Consider the following 20,020-nt stretch of genomic DNA (forward strand, 5'->3'; position numbering starts at 1 on the left):
TAAGTACCATAATTTATACCCGTTAACTTCACGTGCCCTAGTACCCACCCATCTAGTCTCATGGACATACGCTATATTGATCCTCCTCTTCTGGAGAATCTTCCCTAGTTTTAGTCAATGCGAATTTCAAAAATGACCTCCATCCCTCTCAAGTTGGGGTTTAAACGATACCAAAACAGGATTCAAGGTATTCAAATTTCATTCGTTACGAATTTTATCAACCATTTGTTGAGTTGCATTTTTTTGTATATTCAATTTATTTTTCATGTATATAAACAATACTGCAATTTACTTGAGCATATCTAGCTTTATAATCAAAATTAACACTTATAAGGTATCATGGCTAAAAATGGTTCATTCGCTAAATTTGTATGATTAAATTACCAATTTTTTTCGCACGTTAAGATACCTTAAACAATTTATCATAATCCGACATGTTAAACTAAATTTTGGTGAAGGATTATTACACTTTTATAAGTCATGTTGATATATTTATTTAAATTGACCATAATGACTTTTCAAAAAAAAAAATTTGGCTCTTTAAAATGAAAACTAATTACTTTTATATTATTTAGATACAATTATCCTCGAATTTAGATATATAAATTAATCAAATCCCTCTGGTATTAATTTAAAAAACTAACTGGGCAGATACTACTAAATGGCCATGTCAAAATACATAGAAAAAATTACAAAATTGGTTGGTCGGTCAAAACTAATTGCATTAACTAGCCAAAAATATATAAAATATTTATATTATATATATATATATATATATATATATATATAAAATACACATACATACAAAAATTATAATATAATTTATCGTAAAAATTGCACGCGGCGCCCTATTTGGTCGCCCCCATTTAACCTATATCCATTTTTTTTTAAAAAAGTTTTAACTTGTACCCACTTTTTAAACAATTTTAGCTCCCTTTCTCCCCCTCCTTCTCCTCATTCGTTTTCTTCTTCTTCTTCTTCTTCTTCTTCTTCTTCTTCTTCTTCTTCTTCTTCTTCTTCTTCTTTCTTCTGCTGCCGTTGGTGCTGCTATGAAACTTCAGTTCATGGGATGATTGCCATAAGTATGTTTATCAGATTATTTAAAAATAAATTATAAATAATTACGTAAGTTAGTAAACAATAATTTGTGAATATTTCTATGTAATTCTATTCATTTCACGTTTATTGTTTTCAAAATTTATGATTTAGATACTGTTGGCAATCTGATTAGTTTATAGTAGTAATACACTATGAAAGAATAAGGTGATTATTTATCTAGTATGTTAGAAAGCTTATGCTGAAGTTTTTACAAATGAACTAAATAACTTCAGCATCTTCTGCTGAAGTTTTTGAAAAAGCTTTATGACAAAACTAATGAATCAAAGACAAAAAACTTCAGCTTATTTAGTGCTGAAACATTTACAAATGAATTAAATAACTTCAGCATCTTCTGTTGAAGTTTTTGAAAAAGCTTATCCAGGACAAAAAAACTTCAGCTTATTTAGTGCTGAAGTTTTTATAAATGAACTAAATAATTTCAGCATCTTCTGCTGAAGTTTTTGAAAAAGCTTAATGACAAAACTAATGAATTCAGGACAAAATAACTTCAGTTTATTTAGTGCAATTACGAATAAAAACTTCAGCAAATAGAGAACAAAACTTCAGCTAATATGCTTAAGTTCAGCAATTACTAACAAAAACTTCAGCAAATAGAGAACACAACTTCAGCTACTATGCTTAAGTTCAACAATACAAATAAAAACTTCAGCACATACACTTGGTTCAGTACACTTGCTACTTCAGGCCCGTCTAGTAGAATGCTGAAGTTTTGCGTGATTGCCTTTGCTACTTCAGACGCGTATGCTGAAATTACGCGAAAAAGTGAGTACGTTTGCAATTTTTTTTGCAAAGCAGACACAAGTTAAAATATGACCTAAGCGGGTATAAATGCAAATGCCCCTAATTTATCTGCAATTATTTTTGGGAGTGGCTAAAAATAGAAATTTCATATTTGGGCTTTAACTTTTATATGGATATCAGACTACAAGTTTAGCCCATGTTCATATAATGGGCTTTCTGAAAAAATTGGCCTAATTACTAGAATCTTCTTCTTTCCGCTGCCTATAAATACCCTGCACCACAAAAATTTCCCACTCTTTTACTCTGGAAAAACTGTGAACGAAGCGCAATTACGATTTTGCAGGTATTGTTCACACCTTTATCGTTCTGTTCTCTCTCTTTTCCATTCTTCTTTATCTAGGGTTTTGGATTGCTCTAGGTTTTGGTTTTTGTTGTGTAATTTTTCCTGAGTATATATTTTCTTGTTCGATCGTTTTTAGGGTCTTTTAATTGTTCTATCGGGCTACGATGAACTGATTCTTTGGTTTTTAGTATTTGAATTCTTCTATTAATTCAATTACCTGTACCTGTTGTCGTTCAATTTCTCCCTTGTTTGATATATGTTTTTTAAGAGTCGGCAAACTCAATTTTGTTAATTTAGCACTAATAAGGGTGTTGGTTTCAGTTTTTTTCCCCAGAAATATGGCATTTTTGATATATTAGGAAACAAACAAGGAAGTAGAGATAGAGAAGAATATCAAGCAAGCAATTGAACTATAAAAATTTGAGTTTAAACCTCTCAAACTCAACATATTCGTGTAGAAGAAGATGAGGTAAAGAAAGAAATTTTGTTGAAACTTTTACATATGGAAGAATTTAGGATTATGAGCCATTACCTACTGAGGAGGTGTTAAGCAGAAGAAGGATATAATGTAATATATAGAAGAATATGCTAGTAATTAGGATTCAAAATTGGAAGTTAGCATACAAAATAGCCACTAGATCTGAATTAGAAACTTGAACTGCATTTTCACATTTGAATTAGAAATTTAGACAATTTTGAATTGATCAGATTGACAACCTTTTACTTCACATATTTCACTTAACTATAACATTTTCAATTATGTCTTCTCGCATAATTGTTTCTGTTTACTGTTAATTGCACTTAGTGGTGAAAGTCCCAATTTTGTTGGTTCTATGTGCCTTGTCAATGTTGTATCCTGTTGTCATTAAATTTTTGAATTTACTTTTTCATCTGTTTGTATTTCATGGTCTGCCATATCTTGCAGTCAACTTTGGTATCTTCTGATCTAGGATCATTAAATATATACACTATTGTCGGGTGATATTTGGTTGAAAAATGGGCAAGAGGAAGTCAAGAGCAAAGCCAGCACCAAAGAAGAGAATGGACAAACTTGACAGTGTCTTCAGTTGTCCTTTTTGCAATCATGGAAGCAGTGTAGAATGTCGCATGTGAGTGCTCCTTCATCAATTTTTAATCTTAGACATGTTGCTTTGATGCTGTATGTCTGGTCACTATCCATTTTGAAGCCTTATAATTGTACTACTCGACGCTAAAGCTCTTTGCTGCCATCTTCTGTCCCTTAATCGTAGACTAGATATGTTAATTTTACAGGTAAAAACAAATGGAGGGTAACTATACCATTCAGATGGAATTTATTGAAAGTACCTCACACCATCCTGCATGTAGTTTAACCTAAAAACTTGAGTGTAGGATTTCTGAAATTAGAAACTTAACATCTGGATAAGGAGGGACAATGAGGTTACAATGAGAGTTGATAGGCTGAAAATATTTGTCCTGAGAAAGAAGATCTCTGTTTCCTGTTTCCTGGCTCAGTTGGGTGATGATGGTGGAGAGCTTTGAATGGTGTTGTGTTTCCAAGATTTATGTGTCAGTATAAGATATAGTGAGCTTCTAGTACTTCTTGTCGTAGTTAAACTTGCTTGGAGCTATTCTTTTTATGCCAATTGTCACATATCAATCTTCTTCACTTCACCGCACCATTACTCATTACTGCGGTCATTGTTATTTTACTGCTGTCGACTGTCGTTGTTGTTTTACTGTTTGTGTTGCGTATCTTGTAATCGTTTCTGTTTGCACCTGTTGCAGTAGTTTTGCCTAGTTCTTATGATGTAGTACTGTGATTTGTTTCAGTGATATGAAGAACTTGATTGGTGAGGCCATATGCAGGATTTGCCAGGAAAGCTTTAGTACCACTGTGACAGGTAAGTTTGATATAGTGCTTTTGGCTTTCTAAAATGCTTTTGGGGCACTGGTGGATCAAATCAAATTAGGTAGAGTTTTTTGCTGGAAGTGGTAATCAGTACACTTACGGAGCAGTGTACGGTCCTGTGAATATTTTTTAGTGAATTAGGATAATTTTAGAGGATGTGTGATCTCTTGTGAAATTGTGGTGTTCAATGGCTCTCAACTCTGCTTCTCTTGCATTTTTTCACCTGACAATTGTTATTTTCTTCTTTTTTCTTTTCTGCAGCTTTGACTGAGCCTATAGACATGTAAGTATGTTGAAACATCATTCTGCTATGTTCTAAATTGTCGACTATTTTTAAAACATTTTTCTCCATTATTATCAACTAACTAGTCTGAATTCTATGGTGCAGATATAGCGAATGGATAGATGAATGTGAACGTGTCAATAACCTCGAAGATTATGGAGACTAGATAGCCATTTCAAGGGGAGGATTCCAAAAACAAGCTTATCTCACATCCAAATAGGAGCCACCTTATGATGAAAGCTACCTCGAGGCTAAATGTAGTTAGTTGTTCCTCCTGGAATTTGTAAAATATGTTATGAAGTAGTAGTACCTTATATTAATGGAAACTTTGCAGAAACTTTTTTGGACTTGTGAACTGAAAAGCATTGAAATTTGTTGTGAATGTGAATGTGAATGTGTCAAATCATCATCTTGCTGTAGCGTATTTTTTCACTTCATTTTCATTACTTAAAAGGGCAGTCCGGTGCACTAAGCTCTCGCTATGCGCAGGGTTTGGGGAAGGGCCGGACCACAAGGGCATATCGTATGCAACCTTACTTTACATTTTTGCAAGAGACTGTTTTCATGGTTCAAACCCATGACCTCCTGGTCACATAACAACAACCTTACTTAAAAAAAGATAAAGAGAGGTGAATTATTCAATAGAGGGCCGCGTTCACGAGCTTACAACATAGTCAACAATTGGTCTCAACTGTCAGATTTCTCACTACATTTGATGTTCATATTCCTACGGTTTAAAAATAATTCATTCTTATTTTACTAGAAAAAAAGAATCAATACCAAAAGTGAAATCATAATTAATTAAGGTAATTTTGAAACACCAATTATAATATGGTCAACTTGATAGTTTCTACTGTTAAATCTGTATTTTTCAAAGCCAATATATTCATTTAATACGATTTGTTCCACGAAGAAAAAGACATTCCTTCAATTCTAAATTATATTATGTCTTTTTTTTTTAAGCCTATTTAGAAAAGAATACCAATTTTTATATTTATTAGGATTTTAATACAACATTCTTATTTTTTGTTTGTTTCTGATATAGCAAGTTTAAAATCACAAGATTCAGAGTTTATTTTTATTATGTTACACACTCTTTTAGATTAAGATCATAAAGATTTTAAAGTCTTTTTTACTTCTCAAACTTGGTGCAAATCGACACATAAAAGGAAGTGAGGGAGTAATTCGTAGCGGACTGGTGATATTTGATAAAAATTTAGTCGTACCCAACTCCAATATGAGTAAGTTTTTACTCGAGTATTTACCTAGCTTTGAGATTTTAATTGTAATAGAAAATAAAATTACAAAATAAGTTTCTAGTACTATTTAAATTCTAAAAGGAATAAAAACAGAATAAATTGATTTATCAAGAAAAACAAAGATAAAAGGAAAAAGTAACGTGGAAAAAAGAAAATAAAAGGAAAAAGGAAAAAGAAAATACTTATATTAACGTGAAAACAAATCCAATCCCAATTTCTTCTCTTTCCCTCTCACGGCCGTTTAATCGTTTCTCAAATACTACCCGTCGTTTCCTCCCGCCGGCGGTAGGCTTCAATTGCTTTCTGAGAGTTTCTATTGCTTTGTTTTCCATTAACGCCGTTAACAGATGGGAAGACCGCCGAGTAACGGAGGTCCTACTTTCCGTTTCAACGCCACTGAGGTTAATACCAATTGTTTTCTCTATATTACATATTTTGTGAGCTTCAATTTGTTCATTATACTGCTTTTATGTTTTATGTAGCGTTTATTTATAGATTTTTCTCCTGATTGTTCTTTGCCTGTTTCGTATTTGTCTTTCATTATGCAATTTGTAGTTGCAGACTTGTGAATCTCACATTAATTGTTTCTCTTTTACTGTATTGAGACTATTTTACTACTTCATGCTGTGTTGAGTTTTGATGATGTGGTCATTGTGGTGTCTGGGTCAGCTTGTGCGCACTCCACTCGCTACCTATTAAAAAAGTAACATAAAAAAAATATAAAAACGCATAAAAATTAATGAAAAATATTAAAATTAGGTAATACACGTAAAATTAGTCACAAAAGAACATAAAAGTAGGGAGTGACGTAAGAACACGCTAAGTGTGATACTGATAGGCCGAAGCATGTTGGTTGGGTTACGGTGATGATGTTACTACCTCCCATCAACACATGCATCGGGTAATCCTGTCCAAGACTTAGGTAGATGGGAAGAAATTTGAACTTGAGACCTCATGGTTCTCCTCTACTTCATTGACCTCTAGGACATGCTTTTGTTGAGTTATTTTCGGAATTTTCCTGAAGTAGTGTATCTGCATTAAGTATGAGTCCCTGTAAGGGGTTTAAAATGTCTTTAAAAATATTTAAAAGACTAGGAAATATTTGTTAAGACAATAAATTAATCACTAAGTATGAAACTGTGTGCTAAAGATGCCTCTATATGTTGCCAGTCCGACTGCCACCTGCATATGTGTGTGGTCATATGATGCTGCACTTTAGACTTTGAAGAGAGTCATGAGAAAAAGAGTGTTGTGTCTGACATTGATAACGTAGTAAGGTTTCACAGAAGAGGGAAGAAAGCAAGCCCTTAACTTAAATTTCAGCATGAGCATCATTCAATCTAAGGATCAAGGATTCTCATGAAGATATTGCAGTCAAATCATTAGAATATGTAGAAAATGTAGGGTTGCGCTGGGAAGGGGGTTGAGCTGGAGCCTGACAATTCATGTCCATTAGGTGTCAGGAATGTTCTGGTCTTGCCCTCGGCCTTCGGCCTTCTCTATCGTTTCCTCACTAAAGTGAAGGTACTAAGGTGCGCGGAGCAACAACAACATACCTACAAGTGGAGTCTAGGGAGGGTAGTGTATGCGGAGAGCAACCAAATTAAACTAAGCTCCATGATTACTAATCCCGCCATCTCATTTTTTGTGGCCTTGTTTTACTATACACGTAGTTTAAGTAAGAAAGACAGACTTTTGAAGCTTGTGGTCTAAAACAATCCATAAACGTTTGTGTGACTATAAATCATCTCACTAAAAGTACAATGAGAATTTTAAATTTAAATTTTTTCTAAGTGTAGAAATGCGTCGTTCTTTTTGGGACAACCTAAACAGAAAAGTATGCCTCATAAATTGGAATAGAGTGAGTAACAATCATGAGTAAAGTTTTATTCATTAAATTCCAAAATCTGCTCATAAACAAAACACAACAGCTGGTGGATGCAACCAATAGAAGAAATCTAACCTACCTAATTCTACTTCAGAATGTCCAGTGCTCGAAATTACATTAGAGCTTTCCTCTTGCTTGAAGCTTGACTTGATCCTGTACTTTATTCTCTATTCCTTCTCAGTTAGAACTGTCTTTAAAGTAAATTTGAGAATATCAACTCCTACAACTATTTGGTGTTTCCAAAAGTTTTCATGATTTCTTAGTATTGCATATTCCTTACAAGCGAAGCACTAGGTTGAAAACTTGTGCAAATTGAGATATGAATTATGGAATAATAACATCATGAGTAAGATAGATGACATTACTTACTGAAAGGAGGTCTTACTCATACTTTCTCCTGATGAAGTGTTTATACTGGAGAAATGGAGGTAATCGTCCAATAAGCATATGGAATATGGAGTTGTCTAGAAATAAAGCTGCGGGAAAGTCCAGATGCTTATTTATGCCCCTAGTTGCTTGCCTATCTTTACACTAATACATATCCTTTCAAAAAAGTGCGTAATTCTTTGCTATTTAAGTTAAGTTAATACCCTAACTATCACGTTTTTGTCAGTTTCCTACTTAAACTATTCGGTGTCCCAAAAACCCCCTTGAACTATATTGCCCTTCATATTTAAACTCCCTCGTTGCTTACCTGGTATAACGTGTGTACACAATCGCTTGGGAGCGTGTGGCAGCTGAAAAAAGCCATCAAAATGGCCCACCTGATAAAAAGTAATGGCTAATTAGCCTAACCCTTTTTCAATTTTGTTTTTATTTCCTTTATATCCACCTTACTTCTCATTTTTCACCATTCTTCCTTATTTTTCATCTTTCTTTTTTATATTTTCACCTTTCTTTTTTATTTTTCACCCGCTTCTTCATTTTTTTCACCTTTATTCTTCGGTTTACCATATGGGTTCCCTATGGAAAAAATTCTCCCTCTCTTGTTTCCTCTGAAATAATTTATTTATTTGTTCTTTTTTAGTCTTCTTCTTACACATATTGTTGAAAGAACACCAATTTAAATCTTCTTATTAAACCAACACCTTGTTGTAGAGAATAAAGTTGTTTCTCTTAAACCTTATTTGTGTAATTTGGAATTAGAGAATATATTTGTTGGCCGATTAGTTTGTTATTTGCGAAATGTTACTATGTGTAATCTTGTTTATATAATATAAGATGATTTTTCATAAATGCAATACTATATGCCTTTATTTAGTTTTTATTGTGCTGCAAAGTGAATGTAATAAGGAGTTATTCAATTGGGTCTAGTATAAAGCACAACCACAGTTAAACCTAAAATTAACCCATTACATTAGATACTATTTTGGCAAAAAGTCCTAGAATTAATCAGTCATCCGAGAGTAATACATCATAAGTAAACTATATAAAGAATCAGTACAAACTATAAGTTAATATAGTTAGACAGACGCACCTCTAAGAATTCAACATGGGGTTTTAATATACTTAGGGGAATATAGTTCAGGGGGGTTTTGAGGCACTAGATAGTTTAAGTAGGTAACTTGAGCCTTGGGGTTTGCTCCCTTTCAAGGTCTCAAGTTCGAAACCCACTGGGTGCAAACAATTTCTGAGGGCGATCGGACTGGGTAAAACCTGAATTAACCGTGGTGCACTTGCGAGAAACTCCTTGCCGAGGGCCTGTGCACCCCCGGGATTAGTCGGGGCTCTTAGAAACTCGGACACCTGGTGCAAATAAAAAAAAAGAAGTAGGTAACTGACAAAAGAGTGGTAGTTTATGGGGTTCTAGGCATGGTTAAATAGCCACGTGTAGTATTACATGGCATATGTTTTAGATAATTAGGAGCGTGTACTAGATGCACTACTAAGAATGAAACGAGGGGTTTTTAGCATGAAGGGCAATATAGTTCGAGGGGTTTTGGAGACACCGAATAGTTTAAGCATGAAACTGACAAAAACATGATACTTAGGGGGATTTTAGGGTATTAACTCATTTAAATAGTTCCATTCGATGAAAGATTTCACTTGTCAACATGAGATGTTTTTCATCAATTCATGAGTTGCTTTTGTTAATTTTGAAGTAACCGCGGAGAAATGTACGCCATAGAAGCTTTCCCACTTATCATACATCCTTCCCTTTTTCAACTGTTATACCAAAACATTTCTCCACACATGCGACCTATGTTGTGCCGACAGACGGACTCTTCAAAATCCCTGTGGCACCCATGTCAACATGACATGAGTGTGGGTGTTGGATCTATTCCGGATTTGGTCAACTTACTTTTGGTACTTTGACTACATTCTATGACCGAGAAATATGGTTTGATATTTGGGTTTATATATATATATATATAGAGTCAAAGTATAGTTATATGAAGTGTGAGAATGCTTTTCTATTACGCGAGATATCTTATGAATACATTATTAGGTGTTTATAAAGAATAATATTTTATTAGTTTTAATTCAATAACTTTAACTAGTCAAAATATATACTTTATATATACATTCATTGTCCGTACCCCAGCATCCGTATCCGCACTCAGATCCATACCCCCGAATCCTAAAGTTTATATGATGGCGAGTCTGACCTCTAGATCCGCACCTGCCTCGTATACCCCACCCGAGTCTGAGCAATATAGCATGTGCCTGACAGCTTAATTGTACTTGTACAGTAGTTGCATCTGGTAACTTCACAGCGAGATATAGAATCGTGTTTAAAGCCTTAGTAATTGGTCAAACATTGCAGGTCGCTGAGATGGAAGCTATATTGCAAGCACATAATGCTACAATGCCAGCTCGTGAAGTTCTCGTAGCTCTTGCTGAGAAGTTTAGGTAGGTTGTTAATGAGCCATATATTTCGAGTTGTTCCTTTGATTTTATATGCTCATGAAGGTTGGATGGTAATGTACCTACTTCTATTTAGTTCTTCAGCGGAGAGATCTGGAAAAATTATGGTTCAAATGAAACAAGTAAGAGGCTTTTCCTTTTTTAAACCTCTGATGATTGAATGTAAAATGTTTTCATAACCATTCACTATTTATTTTTTACCTGAAATTATGAAAGTATTGTCATAGGTTTGGAACTGGTTCCAGAATAGACGATATGCTATTAGAGCAAAAACAGCTAAGGTTCCTGGTAAATTTAGTACCCCGTCAGTGCCTCAAAGTGATTCAGCTATGGTAAGAACTCCTGCAAAATTGAGTGCGTCACCTGTGCCTCAGAGTGATCCAGCTGCAGTAAGGATTATGCCCCAAGCTTCTCAACCCATATCTTCTCCTCAAGGTAGAATTTGAAATTTACTACCGTGTTTCAAAACAGTCGCAAATTTCTCTTTGCTTTATTTATGATTAACAAGAGTCTTATATATTTGGTTTTCACTGTTCTTCCTTAAGACCTTAACTTGTCTGACTTTTGTTACTTACAGTGAAATCAATGCCCCAAGCGCCTCAACCTCTACCTGCTCCATCAGGTAGAACTGTTAAGCAATATTCTTATGGTTTCTTGTTCTTTTGCAAAGAGTCTTCTTAGTGATCCTTGCAATGGGTTTACCAACTTATGTTTGTCTATCACGATTATCATTTATTGCTAGTTGCATATTACCTCATTCTACTGTTGTGTAGGTTCTCTACTTTTTTATATACTACTTGTACGGGGTTTTTTAATCCCACAATATCAATTATATATTACCTTATCGCACACACAAAACCAAAAAAAAGAAGATTATATCATTCTACTAATCTATATTTTGCCATGTGATAAATGTCTGATTGCTATATGTCTAGTTACCCTGTTCTGTGGCCTTCTCGTATGTGCAGTGTGCACATTTGATACTTTTGATAGTGTAATGTGCTAAAAGTATGGTAAAGGCATTATGGTGTTTAAGCTGTTTCTTAAGCTTCTTGGTATCCACCTTATCTTGAATTGATAAGATAGCGGTAAGGTCTGCGTACATACTACCCCACTTGTGGGAATACACTGGGTAGGTTGTTGTTGATCCAGGCTAGCTGAGAATATGGTGCTTTCAGAATTGAATTCCGTAGGCCGGCAGAATTATTGAACTGCTGAAAAAGATGATGTGATTTTGATCCTGAGCTGGATTTTATTAAAGTGAATTCATGAGAACTTGCAATGAAATGTTAACTGGAGGAGGATACCCACTGAACCGCCGTCATATTGTTAAGAAGCTGAATACTCTCTATAATTTCGGAGTACAAAAAATGGTGATAATTAATTAGAACAAGTAGCTAGATCCACGAATACGAGGTTCCTCTGTTGTTTAATGAGAGCAGATTGACTCTTGGAAACATAGAGTCCATTGATTTTGATCTTCAGAAGATGTGTGATTAGATTTGGCTGTTTTGGAATGAATATGGCATATCTCATCAAATAGGAGTTTTGTTTGTGGTTTCACTAGATTATACATTTTTTTGGAAATCTGTCCATCTCTAGGAAAATACTTCAACAATGATATTTAGGAAAATAGTGGCTGAATCACTACCCTTGTTGATAAAATGGTGAATAAGAAATGTGGCTAAATTTCAAGTACTGTAATAAAAAATAATACTGCAAAAGTCTGCAGGTTCCTTTTGCTCTTTTCCCCCTGTTTCTCTCTTGAAAAGAACTACTTTTTCCTCTAATTATATTTCTTTCAAGTCATAACCTAACTCTACATATTTTCTACTTATTTTTTAGTGGCAGCACAAAATGTGGGCAGGAGTGCTTCAGATAACATTCAAATGGAGTTTGAAGCTAAATCTGCAAGAGATGGTGCATGGTTTGTCTTTTAAGTCATTCTATACATTTATGCTTGGCTTTATCATTTGCTTCATTTCCATCTTCATTAGATCCGCTCTTAATGATATTATCCTTCCTTAGGTATGATGTAGCAAGCTTCCTATCACATAGATCTGTGGAAACTGCTGATCCGGTAATTCTCAGAGATACCTATCTTATGTTCCATGAAAGATATTATTGTTAGCCGGGTGGTTAAATTTGTATATTATGCATAGAATTATCTTTCCGCTCTTTCTTTTTACCCAATGGAGTTTGCTATTGATTGTTGAGCCAAGTTTAGCCCTCTTATTTTTCAGAAATCAGGAAATACATGAGGGTGCTTTTCTAGTTACGTTTTCCAGCCCCTCTGTAACATGCGTGGCCTTTTTGTCTGATGTTGAGGATCATAATGCAAACTATGTCTTTGTCTGGAACATGCTCCAAAACTAGAGGCTATCTCCATGAAGTTGTTTCATTTACCTTGTGCATATCTTCTTCTTCCAGTCTGTTTTACCTTATCCTTTTTTTCCCTCTTAATGGTGATAAACTTCTAATTTCAGGAAGTCCTGGTTCGATTTGCGGGGTTTGGAGCAGAGGAGGATGAGTGGGTAAATGTATGTAAGCACGTAAGACAGCGATCCCTTCCATGCGAATCGTCAGAATGTGTTGCAGTTCTCCCTGGTGATCTGATTCTTTGCTTCCAGGTGCATTTTATTATGGGTCAAATGCTAAAGCTAAACTTACCAAACTGTCATCATTTAGCTAATGCTCTTATAATTTTCAGGAAGGCAAAGAGCAGGCTCTGTACTTTGATGCGCATGTCCTTGATGCTCAAAGACGCAGACATGATGTGAGAGGTTGCCGTTGTCGGTTTCTGGTTCGTTATGATCATGATCAGTCTGAGGTATTCAATTAATCCTTTTTTCTGTAATTTTCTGCTTTTATCTCTATACTAGTATACATACCCGCGCAATGCGCGGATAATTGACAAATATAATCATGAATATACAGGTTTATTAAATAATTTTAAGATTTAGCATATTCTAAAATAATATTGTAAGCTTACATGAGAGAATGCTAACATATTTAGCACCTCGAATGGTTATATTAGTTAATACTAATAAAAAAAATCAATATATAAGCTTTGTTCATTGTCTAAATTTGTTAACCATAACTTTAACATTATATAATTATTTACTTTATTTGTTTTACACATTATTCGAAATCATAAATTCCTCACATAATCCCTGTCATCCTCTTATATGCATTTTTTTACTATAATACTTTTCGTTAATTTTTTTATTTAGTATTTTACTTATAATAAATAATGATTTGGAACTACTTATATTTTGTTTCCAATATGATATATTTAATTTTAGTTTTAGTTATTGATATTATGTACACATGAATTTAAATTATATTTGTTATCATTTAACATCTATTAAGATTTCAGTTAGATAACCTTATCCGTAAAGTATGTTTTGTTGAATCATAATTCAAAGATTTTCTCATAGCAAATTCAAATATATATATATATATATATATATATATATATATATATATATATATACACACACACTATAATTTTTTATTCGTATACTTTTTTTTCTTGTTGCATATATTTTGTGTTTGCAGTTTTAAGTACCTTATCATACGATTATTTTTCAGTTGTTCACTTATGTCCTTGCCTATCATTCCTCTATTAATATAATATAAATTGATATTTTATATTGCTTAAACCTAAATTATTTTTATACTTTTATTTTGTTACTCAAAACTGCTTCATTCTTTAAATTTATAAAATAAACATTATATCAACCGATATAAATAATGAAAATCAATCCAAACTTGAGATAGACCTAAGAATATTGATGGCATCTAAAGGTAATAATTTAATAATCTTTTAGCAGGATTTTACTTAATTGCTTGAGCTTTTTATAACTAATAAGCAAAGATTTGATTTACTATTATTTTATAAATTATATCGATATTTTAAAATATTATATTAAAATCATATGCAACATGAAAATAAACTTTTGCTTCTAACTTCCCAATAATAAACTTGAGATGGCTCATGATCTTACAAAGTAGTTGATATATTATTTCTCATTTTAGCCTCTAAACACATTTGTATGCTCATACACATCTTCATTGAATGACACGACTAAATTATCTAGAGATTTCTAAAATTAATAAATCAAATGGATTAATAAAAATATTAACACAGAAAAAAAAAAAAAACTAACAGGATAACACATAAAAGTAATACCCAGAATATTAAACAATTTAAGAAGCTTAAAGTTAACTAAGTCATACCTTAATTGTTGTGGCTTCATTATTAACCTCATAATCAATACATGATGAGACTCTAAGTTCGTAAAATTGCAACACAGACATAAAAATAAAAATTTTTAATCATAACTTTTTCAATACAAAATAATAATAAAAAATACTCAACCAAAAATATTTTCAACAAATGTTCATTAAATAATATTTAGTAATAGAAGGAGAATTAAAAGCCCCATTAGCATTAATTGATGCGTCATCTTCCTGCAAATTAAAAAAAAACTTAAAATTAAATTGTTGAAAAGTAAAAATATAAATTACAACATCAAAAAAATATATATGTTTATGAAAACACACTTTTGCTACAACAATTTCATCTGCCTCCTTACAATCATTAGCCGTTACGGTTCCACATTTATTAGAAAGTTAAAAAAAAGTATATTATCGTGATCATATAGTTCTTGAATAAATATTATACGATTGCACAATAATGTAAGTTGTAGAAGAACATCACTTGATAATGATTCACTGTGATCCACTAAACTTTTCGCAATCGAATAAACTTTTAGCTTCTTCATAAATAAATAAAAAATGGTATCACCAATATTATCTTTCACCTTCACATGTATCTTGAATCTTATCAAGTCATTTCCTCGAGGCTGCGACCATTACTGAGATTCTGAGAATAAGAAAGCAAAAGAGAAGGAGAAAAAAACCATAAGGTTACTGGGAAAAAAAAGAAAATAGATTGAAAAGAAGAGAGAAAAATTGTAAGGGATGGGGTTTAGGATAAATCTGAGAAATTGTAACCGCTTTAAATTCAAAGGTATAATTAAAAGTTGTTTTTAAGTTTACAAAATTAATGTAAACAATCTGCATTTTTTTCTCTATAAAGAAGTAGTTCAACTACGTTTGTTTATTAAGAAAATTAGTTTAAAAGTTAATATAAAAAATTGATAATTTCTCAAAAAAAGAGTCCTAAATGTGCCTTAGATTACGGCTGCACGGTTAAAGTTAAGTTCAGATTTTGCATATTTCAAAACAAATTTAGAACTTTTTTATTAGGACACTTGATAAGCTTGAATTAATATTATTCTATAAAGAATCTTTATATAATTTAGCCAAAAAACGGCAAGAATTTATTTTAAATAATTTTATAAAAAGAATAGGGTGTAATTATTATTATTATTATTATTATTATTATTATTATTATTATTATTAATTAAGAAAACATGTATGGGGGAGGCATGACTTTTCAATTTCTTTTAAAAACAGTTAAGGAAGTATAATGTGCAACTAATGTAGCCTGCTTTTTTCCTGAAAATAAGGAGGTAAAAACGTATGTTATTGAATTTTAAACATTTCAAAAGTTGGGATAACTATAACCTTAACTGGAGAGAAAATGGTGCAAATTAACATTTCGGAGCACTCATAACCAAACAACTGATTTTGAATTTGAGTTTAAAAATAATTAAATAACTAATTATTAATTTACCTAACTGATTTTGCCCTAAAACTACTACATGTCTTTTGTTTCCTTTTAATAATATATAAAATATATAACTATAGATATAGAGACTATGCATTGAACCCCTTAACTTCTTTCTGTATTAATTTTTTAAAATTTTGACCTTTCATAAAAATTCTGGCTCCGCTAGTATTTTATGATTGCTTCCCATGTTCCAAATTAGACACAGGTAAAACGTAGCATATACACACTGTCTAATTTGAACGTGAAAAATAAAAAGAATTTAACAAAAATATTGAAGACCATTACTTGGTTAAATTTTTAAAAGATTAGAGGAGAAGAGTCCTTGGAAAAAAGGGGAAAAAAAAAAAAGAAAAAGAAATCGGAGAAGTTCTTCATGATACTTTCTTACCAAAATAAATCTTTTTTTTTTTCGGTTTGCAATGAAGTCACAAATTTTCAAAAATAAAAAACAACGAAATATCCTAATACGTACGTAAAAGTTGGAATAACTATATTCAGATGCATATCTTCCATGTTTTAAGGAAAATATTCATCTTTCTAGATCATTATAAAAAACATAGATTCAAAATTAACAAATTCTATCCAGAAAATGAATATTAACTAACTCTATTAATTGTGAAGCAGTTATTTTTCAAATAATTTTATAGCTCCTATTTTTTTGGAGGCTTGTCCTAAAGTACCATGTGGCATATTCTGATGATGACACTTGGCTTAAGGAGAGGGTTTTTTCCTCTCCTTTTAATAATATATAGATTCTGGCATAAGCTTTCCTGATTTTATTTCAGATTTCTGACTACTTTGTGCTTCTTTACTGGTAAAATTGTTTGTTGCTTGTTACTAACAAAAAAACAATTGTTCATAAGGAAGAAACAGCTTAGCAGCAAATACGCACAAATAGTCAGATCGCTCGTTAAAAACTGCATCTTCCTTTTAAATTTGACAACTGCTGTTTACAGATTGGTTATTATTCCTATCTTTTTATCATGCCTCCTGTTTTAGCCTTTTTTTTTTTGATAAGGTGAAGATTTTATTAAAAACAGTATCAAGCTGATACTGTAAAAATACAGAGATACTGCTGGCTTAAAAACATTAAAGTCCTAAGCGGTCTAGCATGTCCAGCATTTCATGAAAATTCATAACAACATTTCCATCTTTCCAATAGTACAAATAATGTAAACAATTGTATTTCACATATTGCAGCTGCTCCTTCTTGCCTTCAAAACACCTATTATTTCTTTCTTTCCATATCGTCCAAGCTATGCTAAGAGGAATATCTTTCCAAATCTTCTTTAAGGATGCTTCTGGACATGCAGGTTCCCAGCACTCTAATATATTCCTGAATTTCTTAGGGCTTGCCCAACGGATGCCAAGCCTCCTGTTTTTAGCCTTGTATTGATCTGTTATGATATGTTAGTTTCTACAGTTGTCCTTTGGCTGAAATCAGCAACTGAAGAGAGATCACCTCTTGTTTCTTTGCATGGTTAGTAACACTTGCCTCTGAGAGACGTCAGCTGGAATATCGGTTCAGTGTCAGACAGACGGAACGAAATTGATCAAATAAAATATTGAGGAAATAAAATACCAGGAACGGATTAAGGAAAAGACCAGTGATTATGATGGATCAGATATTATGTGGTGCTACAAGTAGACTGAACATAAGTGTTGTACGGGACGTTCTAATAGTTTTTATCCTACGCTAAGCCTAGTTTATGAGGGAGAACAAAGATAAACTTGGAACTAGGCAAAGGGAGGGAGGGGGAGAGGACTGGGGTGTGGCTGTATAGCCCATCCATTAGAAGAAATAGAATAATGACTTTTAGGCCAACTATATTCTAATGCAGCAAAGTGGTTTTTGAATAGTCAGGGAGCCATTTTCAGACATGGTGGTATCAACTATCGACAGTTGCTGCAGCTGAAAGTTTTTGCATTGTTATCTATTCCTGGTTATTTTGGAATATATCTGATCCTTCTACTTAGAGGACCATGTTAAATTTGAAGTTAAAAAGAGACTTCACAATGTTTAGGTGTAATATCTGATGCTTGTCGCATGTAAGTCGGTTTTTTATAGACCTTGTGCTGCGCAGTGGGGCACACTATGTACCTTTAATGTTGGTCATTTATATTTGAGACATCTAGTTTTCATCCATGGGTGTTAGTAGTTTTATAGAATTTGAGACATCTAATTGACTTAGTCTTTTCCTATCCAGGAGATTGTTCCTCTGAGAAAGGTTTGTCGTCGGCCTGAAACTGACTATAGGTTGCAGCAACTTAATGCTGAATCTCTGAAGCAGCAGAAAATAGGTAACGACATCACAAGGGGCAACACTACAAAGGTCTACCCTCCATCTGAAACAACACAGAAAGCACAAACTGAATCAAGGATAAAGCCAGCAGAACCAACACAAAAGCAGCCTGCACCGGAGGACACCACCAATGCAGTACCCAATGTTGCTCCTATGCAGCTGCAGAAATCCAGTACTGATTCTCTAATAGGAAATACTTTGGCAGAAACAACACCCCAGCGTATGGAAGAAATGAAAGAGAAGCCTGTAGCAGGAACAACTGAGGTGCCTCGGGAAGAAAAAAGAGAGATGCCGCTGGCAGAAAGAATGAACGAAGCACCAGCTGAAACAGCAGAAAAGTCTCCTGCTGAAACAACTCTTAAGCCTCCGGCTGCTTCAACATCGAAGTCAGATGAAGCACCAGAGGAGCCTCCTACTGAAACAACTCTTAAGCCTGCGGCTGCTTCAACAACGAAGCCAGATGAAGCACCAGAGCAGCCTCCTGCAGAAACTACTCTTAAGCCTCTGGCTCCTTCAACGTCGAAGCCAGATGAAGCACCAGAGAAGTCTCCTGTTGAAACACCTCTTAAGCCTCCGGCTGCTTCAACGTCGAAGCCAGATGAAGAACCAGAGAAGTCTCCTGCTGAAACACCTCTTAAGCCTCCAGCTGCTTCAACGTCGAAGCCAGATGAAGAACCAGAGCAGCCTCCTGCTGAAACAACTCTTAAGCCTCCGGCTGCTTCAATGTCGAAGCCAGATGAAGAACCAGAGCAGCCTCCTGCTGAAACAACTCTTAAGCCTCAAGCTGATTCAACATCAAAGCTAGCCGAAGCACCAGAGGAGCAACCCAAGGAAGAGGAGCATGTTGATGCTGGAGCCACCACCACTTCCATGGATCATGACGATGCATCTGTATAAGCAAATCATTGTCGCCAAAAGTTATAAACATTGTCAGTGTAGGCATATTACTAAGTTAGGATGCCTAGGCAAAAAGAAGCCCTAGAGAGGCTGGATAGAAACTTATTCTTGTGGATTCCTCCTTCCCTTATGTTGTTGAAAGCACGAATAGCACAAGGGACTTTTACTAGTAGCTCCAGTCAGTAATTAGACTTGTAAAAAATATAGATCTGCCTTGTAACCTGAACTCTGATTCTTATCTTTTGTATCATCATCAGCCGATACTACTGTATTCTTCTTGCTACATGAGTTTTAATATGCCTTTGTTCCTTTACTGCCATTATTCTTAATTGTAAATTTCTTGACTTAAAAAGTTATTCGATAGACTCTTTACCGGAACATGTTTTTGGTAATCAAAATGTAATGTAGAATACCAACGTCTTACTGAAAAATCTGCAGGTTGAAGCCAAGGACCGAGGAGTTTTGTCAGTGATCAACAACAATAAGGTAGTGAGAGGAGGCTATACTTTGCTGCTATGGATCTTTGGTCCAAATAGTAATTTTTTCTACTTCATTGATTATGGTTGTAGTTAGGGGTGTTCGTCAGTTGGTACAGAACACTACTTAGTCATTTTGGTTCGGTATTCGGTTTCTTAAAATACTATACCAATACCATACCTAATTAAATTCGTTATGGTTCAGCTTTTCTCCGTTCGTTTTTGGTTTATTCGGTCTGACATCTTCG

At 33.7% G+C, this 20,020-nt stretch overlaps 2 protein-coding genes across 4 annotated transcripts; both read left to right on the forward strand.

Annotated features, from left to right (window-relative positions):
* The first annotated feature begins 2,149 nt into the window (after positions 1 to 2,149).
* Positions 2,150 to 4,786, forward strand: LOC104211109 (transcription elongation factor 1 homolog). 2 transcript variants are annotated; one of them, XM_009760107.2, is made up of 5 exons: positions 2,150 to 2,203; positions 3,129 to 3,312; positions 4,016 to 4,086; positions 4,356 to 4,377; positions 4,483 to 4,786. In XM_009760107.2, exons 2-5 carry the CDS (start codon positions 3,200 to 3,202, stop codon positions 4,541 to 4,543), a joined length of 267 nt encoding a protein of 88 aa, XP_009758409.1. In that variant the 5' UTR covers positions 2,150 to 2,203; positions 3,129 to 3,199; the 3' UTR covers positions 4,544 to 4,786. The 2 variants fall into 2 exon arrangements, with proteins under 2 accessions (XP_009758409.1, XP_009758410.1); XM_009760108.2 differs by having other exon boundaries at positions 2,156 to 2,203; positions 3,154 to 3,312.
* Positions 4,787 to 5,839: 1,053 nt separating this feature from the next.
* LOC104211114 (uncharacterized) lies at positions 5,840 to 19,615 on the forward strand. 2 transcript variants are annotated; one of them, XM_070153336.1, is made up of 10 exons: positions 5,840 to 6,037; positions 10,292 to 10,377; positions 10,469 to 10,514; positions 10,620 to 10,827; positions 10,970 to 11,014; positions 12,238 to 12,319; positions 12,421 to 12,472; positions 12,879 to 13,022; positions 13,103 to 13,222; positions 18,304 to 19,615. In XM_070153336.1, exons 1-10 carry the CDS (start codon positions 5,984 to 5,986, stop codon positions 19,294 to 19,296), a joined length of 1,830 nt encoding a protein of 609 aa, XP_070009437.1. In that variant the 5' UTR covers positions 5,840 to 5,983; the 3' UTR covers positions 19,297 to 19,615. The 2 variants fall into 2 exon arrangements, with proteins under 2 accessions (XP_070009437.1, XP_070009438.1); XM_070153337.1 differs by having other exon boundaries at positions 18,307 to 19,615.
* The last annotated feature ends 405 nt before the right edge of the window (positions 19,616 to 20,020 follow it).

Source organism: Nicotiana sylvestris, chromosome 8 (assembly GCF_000393655.2).
Source record: "Nicotiana sylvestris chromosome 8, ASM39365v2, whole genome shotgun sequence".
In the NCBI taxonomy this organism is placed as follows: domain Eukaryota; kingdom Viridiplantae; phylum Streptophyta; class Magnoliopsida; order Solanales; family Solanaceae; genus Nicotiana; species Nicotiana sylvestris.